Here is an 8,472-nt window from a genome sequence, read left to right as displayed (position 1 = left end):
TACTAACACTGACATGTTTGTGTTTGCTCCTCTATTGTCATGTGATTATCATCATCAGGAGAAGTAGAGAACTAAAGAACTTCAAGAATAGTTTTGAGATTTATAAGTGGTCTACCTTGTAGGTATATTTTTTGTTGTAGAATTCTTTGTTTGTCTTTGTTAGCTTAGCTTGAATATTGAATACTTTAAATGCAGGTTTTAGGGTTCCGTAGTCAACAAGAAATCCTTACAGTTTCGGTCTGTCCGTCTGTCGCGGTTTTGCTCAGAGACTATAATATAGTCTCTGTACAAAACCGCGGACAGACAGACGGTCAGCCGGTCCTATAGGACCTACAAAAAAGCTGTAATTCGGCATATAAAATCTTAACAAAATATTTGTTTTATGGTACCTGGGGACTGGGGAGGTACCATAAAACAAATCATCCCCGCTTGATATGATGTGAGAAGATAAGAAGGGGTAGGTTACCTACCTACTACCCCTTCTGTAAATGAGAAAAAATTCATGGGAATCGGAAATATGCTAAATGTAAAAGTAAAACTATCACGCATAAGAAGACTTCATAAGTTATTGATTAATGTCGATTAGGTAACTAAAAAAAATGTATTCGGCGAATAGGAATTTTTCGTTGAAATTCCTTTGATGATGTTGTTAGTTAAACACGTTATAAATGTACATTCATTGACCATACAAAAATTATCAAAAACTTGCGGTACTACGGAACCCTATATTGCGCGTGGCCTGACACGCACTTGGCCGGTTTTATTTTAGGTTGTAGGCTGTTGTATGTGATAACATTTTTACTCTGTTGTTGAATTTTTGTTGATGTTACGTTAAATGATGTCAGTTTATGTACTGACTACTGAATACTAAGCAATTATTGTTGTTTTCTGTTCCTATAAGAAATAATGCGTCACATACGTTAATACGCGGGAGAGCCATGCTTCGGCACGAATGGGCCGGCTCGACCGGATAAATACCACGTTCTCACAGAAAACCGGCGTGAAACAGCGCTTGCGCTGTGTTTCGCCGAGTAAGTGAGTTTACCGGAGGCCCAATCCCCTATCCTATTCCCATTCCTACCCTCCCCTACTCCCTTCCCTTCCCTACCATCCCCTATTACCCTATTCCCTCTTAAAAGGCCGGCAACGCACATGCAGCTCTTCTGATGCTGCGAGTGTCCATGGGCGACGGAAGTTGCTTTCCATCAGGTGACCCGTTTGCTCGTTTGCCCCCTTATTTCATAAAAAAAAAAAAAAAAAAAAAAACATAATTACGCAAACAATCACGGAACTATCACGACACGATTCTAGTAATTATGAAAACTAAATATTTTCCTAATTACGCTTATCAAAAATAGCTCGTCGTCGTCAAACAACCGAGATAAGATAAGCGGAGGCTGCGCTCAGTCCGGGTCCGACTATGGACAACTTCGGTTACCGCGAAATGGGCTGGCCGTCACCTCTGCAGACTCCCACTACGCCCAACAGACGACTCAACAGGAGCTACAGCGGCCGCTCCAGGGATCCTGAGGAGTTCCCTCTGAGAACCACCTACAAGCATGCTCGAAATATTGATTTGTTGGAAGCGGCGATCGATCCGAGGAAGGGCAAGGAGTATCTGTTCGTCGGACCCTCTCCCCCTGCAGATGATGCTCCGAACATGTACCACAGCTTCGACGTTCTCGCCCCGGATCCTGAAGCCAGGCTGACGGAGGAGATGATCAGGAGAGCGATATGCGAGCGAGCTCTCACTCTAGGCGCCGGGAGATTCTTCGACGATCTCGAGTGTGGGCTGATCACGCTGGAGAACATAGAGGAGCATATCTCGTCGGCCCCGGAGGTTGTAGTCAACTTGACCTTGCTGTGGGCAGCGTTCTTAACGCGTGATGAGTTATTACCCTCTATCATGGACGCCGGAGCGGATATACACTACTCTGAGCCGCTGGGTTTGACTGCACTGCATGTGGCGTCGTTCAGTGGTGCCAGTAGATCGGTGTCGTACTTGCTGTCGATGGGAGCGGATATCGATTATGCCCCAAGGTATTTCTCTCCCTTACACTGTGCTGCGTTTGGAAATTCATTGGAGGTGGCCGAAATATTGATAGTGAGTGGTGCGTCGTTACATGGAGTCGTGCAGAGAGCCGGTTGCGAAGACAACCTGGTTCATTGTGCTGTGAGAAACGACGCTTTGGAGTGCATGGAGCTGTTTATTGAGAAGGGCGTAGATCCAGCGTATATAACTTCCGGAGGTCTGAATGCTCTGCATCTAGCAGCAGAACTAGGAGCCAGTCGATGCTTAGCGTTTTTGCTAAAAGAAACTAAGCTCAGTGCAAACGCAGTTACTAAACAAAGGGACAAGGAGTGCACAGCGTTACATTTAGCTGCCACGAGAGGATTTACCGAGTGTGTTGAGCTGTTGCTAGCTGAGGGCGCCAAAGCCAATACAAAGAACTACAGGGGATCAACTGCATTACATCTTGCTGCTAGATGTTCAAGTGTTGAGTGTGTTGAAGTGCTTCTTCGAGATGGGAACGCCGACGTGAATGCAGAAGATCACGATAAACGATCGCCGCTACATGCCGCCATTTGTAACTCTGAGCGTGCGTGTGACATAATAGACATGCTCGTCAGCTGGGGAGCGCAAGTCAACAAAAAAGACGACTATGGTTTTTCTCCCCTGCATCTTGCCGCTATGGATGGTCTCACACAGTGTGTCGAAACCCTTATATTCTTGGGAGCTGATGTGACTTCCAAATCGAAGCGAGGTCAAACTGCTCTGAGTGTGATCGTACGTAAGACACCCAAGTCGTTGGCTATATTGAGGCACAGCTTGGACAGTGGTATTTCAATCAGTCGACCGACAGAAGCGAACGAGGAAGTGCAGGTAGAGTTCGACTTCGGTAAAATCTTAAAATACAGTTACCCAAGAGAAATTACATATCTTAACAGCCTCGTAGACGAGGGACAGAAGGATATTCTGCAACATCCACTATGTTCCGCATTTCTGTTCATGAAATGGCGCAAGATTCGAAAATTTTATTTAGCGAGATTGATATTTTGCTTCCTTTTCGTGACATTCCTATCGATATACGTGTTGACAGCGCTAGTGAAAACGTGTAAGGGAAAGCACGCGCAGAAATATGGGATATTGAACGAGATCTGCCAAAAACAGTCGCTTTTAGGTGACATTCTCGACGACAACCCGATCGAGCTCGAGAGGTGGGTGTTAATAGCCATCACGGCCTTCGAAATCGTCCGCAAAATGACAGGCATAACAGGATACTCGAGTATATATCAATATTTTACGACGTTCGAGAATTTAATGGAGTGGTTTGTGCTCCTTTCCGTTTTTTCCTTGTACAACATTCAGAAGGATTACGGCTGGCAGAATCACGTGGGAGGCTACGCGGTACTCGGCGCTTGGACGAATCTGATGCTGATGATGGGTCAGCTGCCGATGTTTGGAGATTACGTGGCGATGTACCAAAAGGTCCTAACAGAATTTCTCAAGCTGCTACTGGCGTACATATGCTTACTTCTCGGATTCGCGATCTGCTTCTGCGTGGTGTTTGCGAACGAGGAAATGTTCTCGAATCCTCTCATGGGATTCATAAGCACGCTGTCTATGATGGTGGGCGAGTTGAATTTGAACATCCTGATCAACGACCCGAATTTGGACGACCCACCGCTCATATTTGAGCTATCGTCGCAAATAATATTTATTTTATTCCTCATGTTTGTGACTATTATCCTCATGAACCTGCTGGTCGGTATAGCGGTCCACGACATTCAGGGGCTGAGGAAAACCGCCGGTCTCTCGAAGCTGGTGCGTCAGACGAAGCTCATATTGTTCGTGGAGATGGGTATATTCAGCGCCTTACTGCCTTCGTGTCTTCATAAACACGTCTACAGAACGGCTCTGGTTTCTCCCGAAGCCGGCAAAGTAATATTGAGCGTGAAACCTCTTAATCCACACGAGAAGAGGCTTCCGACTGAAATAATGATGGCCGCATACGAGATGGCACAATTGAACAAAGTGAAATCGGGCCGATCGATAAAAGAAATGCTGTACAAGAATCAGTACTCGTCGAAATACAAGAAGGAGACCCAAACGAACGATCACAACTTCAATTTGGAGATCAGGAATATGCAGGAGAAAATAGATCAGACGACTTTCAATTTGAAGAAGATAGACCAGGAGATCCGGCATTTGAATACTCTTCTTCTAGAACAGCAGCATCTTCTGCAGAATCTGGTCAAAACTACTGAACGGGCTTACGCGACTCCTGCGCAGTATTACGCGACAGATTCGTCTTCAGTCTTCTTTGCCAGTGACAATATGTCTGATGTTACATCTATCACTAAAGCGTAGTTTTTTATGTTTAATTTTATTCGTTTTTTTATAACTTGTGCAAACAGTAAAATGTTATAAAAAGGTCCTGTTTGCTAATAGTAAATGTCTCATAAAGCCTTGATATTTTAAAAACAAAAACACTGTGTGTACTTTAACACTTTCTCTAAAAATAACGCCATTTTTGACAACAATTTATCTAAAAAATCTAAAGTGACTTTTTTTTTTTGTAATTAAATCAAATAAGAATCAGGTATTCTTCAAACTTATTTTAACTAATCATTTTAATGTTTGTTTTTACATGATATTGTGTATACTTAATTTTGTTTTATCAGGGTATTTTTTAATAAAAACAATTTAATATCTTTTGTTTCACTTCATTTCAAAATATATATTAAGCATCATAAAGAACTCAGAAGATAACTTTACAGAATTTTGCGCCAGTTGTGAACCAAGTAGTTTGAGTAAATAGCAGTTATCTTTATTTAACAAGATTTTTGTGTTACTGATAAAGTGACATATGCCACAGTATTGTTATTCACTATCAACGTACTTTTCTTTATCATTATGAAATTAGTTTAGTTAAGTTCTGAAAAAGGAAAGAATATGCAGCAGCCCCCCCCTAGAATATAAAATAAACGTCAAATTATTGGCAGGTGGAAATTAAAAACGTGTGATCTATACATAACAAAATATTTTGTGCCATAATCAAAGTAGGTAAATAATAAAAGTAAATTTTCATATTTTTTTGCTTTAATATACCAGACCGACCATCTTCTCGGTATCTCGGTAGGGGAGGGTAGGGAAGGGAAAAGGGTAGGGGATTGGGCCTCCGGTAAACTCACTCACTCGGCGAAACACAGCGCAAGCGCTGTTTCACGCCGGTTTTCTGTGAGAACGTGGTATTTCTCCGGTCGAGCCGGCCCATTCATGCCGAAGCATGGCTCTCCCACGTAAAAAGTACGCTGGGTAAGCCCTTGATTTCGTTAAATATTGTTCTTGCAAAATCTACAACAAAGAACAATACCTTTATTTTTTTAATTTAGCTTGAATCAAAACGTTCTATTTGCAGTATTTAGTAGAAAGTACCTGATTTATCTGATAACTCGAACATAACTCCACCTAGTCCCAGTGGCCGGTGTAATTATAATGTCAATTACCTGGTGAGATTGGCATTTGGCGCCGCGTCGGACGCCTGTCTGTGTTTTTATCAGGCTATGCTGTATCTTGGACCTAGGTACGAAGCAGCTAACATTTAGTTAATAAGTCATTCTAGACGTGTCCAGAAATAGGCACAGTCTATTAACAATATCTAGATTTATACGTGTCCCGTATCTTCCCGTCCCGTATCTTCCATCGCGCAGTCCCGAAAAAGCACAGCATTTTGGTGACGCCTTCATAATTTGGCTGCAGCGATATCGATTTTTCTCAACAATGACTAAAGCTAAGAAATTAAATTTTATTGTCAGTATTCGTCATGTCTTTATCTTTGAATTACCCATAGCGTAACACGATTGGACTTTTATAACACAGAATAATTAATCAATAAGACCTCTATAAAAATAGGGATTCTAATTTCGTCAACAGAGGAGAGTGATTTAACCTTCCAAAATTTGTACATAGATTATTTTAAGCATACACTATAATTTGCCCATAGCTTACATGAAATATGTTTATGGTTTTTGAATTACGCGTTAAAAAGCATTTTGTCGCTTACGCCCTTTCCATTTCTTGCTGTTCCATTTCTTGTTTTCTATGAGAGGCCAGCCCGGACTCTCATAGAAAACAAGCGATCTAAACGCGGCGTCACCGGCAAGAACGAAATTGAGTACAACATCTAGTAAAACCATAAAATATAGGTAGGAGCTATATTATAATATTATTATCTATATATTTAAAACTCAAAGGTCAGGACTGACTGACTGATTGACATAGTGATCTATCAACGCACAGCCCAAACGACTGGACGGATCGGGCTGAAATTTGGAATGCAGGTAGATGTTATGACGTAGGCATCTGCTAAGAAAGGATTTTGATAAATTCCAACCCCAAGGGGTTCAAATAGGGGATGAAAGTTTGTATATAATAATAGTACTTCTTAACACGAGCGAAGCCGCGGGCAAAAGCTCGTTTAATATTAAAACAATCATAATATACCTAATAATTTATCCTAACTAATATTCTAAATCTAAAGTGATTGACTGCTTATCTTTCTGTCTATTACCTCTTCACGCTTAAACGACTGAACCGATTAAGATACCGATATAAGAACTGATCAACGTATCTATATAACAATAGCCTGCAATAAGTCTATTAGAGATACTCTGAGAAACGGGAAAGGAAGTGTGATAGTTTTTGTTGCAGAATAAAGTATAGTTCCAGCACGTGGACAAGTATCTATCGTTTGTCTACCATCTATGAATATCTCTGATAGTACTTTTGGCCTGGCCGGTCCAAAAATTGTTTCATAGGCAGACGGCGGACCTACTTAATTTAGTTGGATTTTTTTCAATTTAAATTAGTCATTATCTGTCGGCTGGGTTTGACGTAACGTATTTGTCGCAGCCAACTGGTTTAAATAGCCGTTCAATCAAACAGCTAGCCCTTTGATTGAATAACGCCATTCAATCACACGTCTAGTTTTTTAATTGAATATTTAAGTCGCTCAAAACGTTCAACACTACAGCTGATTCAAAAGCCGCCGTTTGATTGAATTAGTTCAGCGCTCACCACCGCGGCGCTAGGTGCGTTTTGTTTACAATATGGCGTCAACTAACCGGTGTTTTGTGGTTGTATTAAGATATTTTTCGTAAATATACGTTACGAGTATTATTAAAGAGACAGAAATTATGTGAGCACATACGATTGAATCAAAATTGAAACTAGTATTCGAGGAGAAATTAGGGGATTATAAAATGCATCACTAAGGTAATTTATTGCAATTGTGTTCAAAATGAGTTAGAACACAATTAATCTGCTTGTTATCTTTACGCTTGTGTAATAATAACATTAAGCTAAAGGTCACCATAGTTAATTTACCTTTTAACCAGTTGGCCAAGCGTCATCTAGCTGTAGTGTTGAACGTTGCAGTCAACAAGTCGGCGAAACGACGTATAGCCGTGTGACTGAATGGCGTTGTTCAGTCAAAGGGTTAGCTGTTTGATTGAACGGCTTTTTAAACCAGTTGGCTGCGACATATCCAAATTACATAGGTCGGCTATTTGCTTTTGAATCGACTTCTCTCATAATTCTATCAGAGAAGTTGATACATAGGCAGATTGCGTACCCTGCGTAATTTAGTCGCGTTATGCGCGTTCGACAGAACTCAGGCTCTACAGCTAACATTGAATTGATATAACCCGACCAAATGACGTTGGTCCGTTAACTGCCAATAAATCAATTTATTTGATGGTACATATAATATATGTAGGTCTACCAGGATCTGAAGGCAAAAAGTGAGAAAAGAAATTGACTCTAGCAATACCGCGGTAATTGGAATAAAACAATTTGATCCTTTTTTTCCTTATAGCGGCTGATTCTGTGTGCGAAACATGCAAATATAAAAAAAATCCAATGATCACTTATAATACCACAAGAGCTTCAAAATTATCGGGTATGTCCCGATAGGTTCGTTGCAAACAAATGAAGGAGTCAAGTTTTTCAGGTTAAAAAATCACGAGTGCGAAGCGCGAGTGATTTTTCCTGAAAAACTTGACGACTTGGAACCTTGAGGGAAATGCCAGATAATTTTGAAGCTCTTGTGGTATTCGGGGGATTATTTTTCCGTCCCAAATGTCGGCCAATAGAATTATAATTTGTTTTTTATTTATAGCAACTACCAGAGAAAATTTTCAAAAAATTATCAGTATAATACCATGTAGGTTGTACCACGTGACGTCGAATGGTGCAATTCTATTGGTCGATATTTGGGTCGGAAAAATAATCAGTATAATACCATGTAGGTTGTACCACGTGACGTCGAATGGTGCAATTCTATTGGTCGATATTTGGGTCGGAAAAATAATCAAAGATATTTTTTGAAAATCTGTCATCAAAATTTGCCGTCAGATCCTGGTAGACCTATAGTATGTTACATTGTTGCCTACTAATACTGTATTAAT

The 8,472-nt window shown here is 40.8% G+C and overlaps 1 protein-coding gene across 1 annotated transcript; it reads left to right on the top strand.

Annotated features, from left to right (window-relative positions):
• The first annotated feature begins 1,419 nt into the window (after window positions 1-1,419).
• Window positions 1,420-4,610, top strand: LOC121736276 (transient receptor potential channel pyrexia-like). The gene has a single exon (XM_042127368.1). It carries the CDS (start codon window positions 1,421-1,423, stop codon window positions 4,370-4,372), a length of 2,952 nt encoding a protein of 983 aa, XP_041983302.1. The 5' UTR covers window position 1,420; the 3' UTR covers window positions 4,373-4,610.
• The last annotated feature ends 3,862 nt before the right edge of the window (window positions 4,611-8,472 follow it).

This window comes from Aricia agestis, chromosome 18 (assembly GCF_905147365.1).
Source record: "Aricia agestis chromosome 18, ilAriAges1.1, whole genome shotgun sequence".
Lineage (NCBI taxonomy): Eukaryota > Metazoa > Arthropoda > Insecta > Lepidoptera > Lycaenidae > Aricia > Aricia agestis.
This window is presented reverse-complemented; position numbering and strand designations above follow the sequence as displayed.

What these genes read in the sequence shown, in the direction of transcription:
- LOC121736276 (XM_042127368.1), top strand. Translation starts at nt 1,421, where the DNA reads ATGGACAACTTCGGTTACCGCGAAATGGGCTGGCCGTCACCTCTGCAG.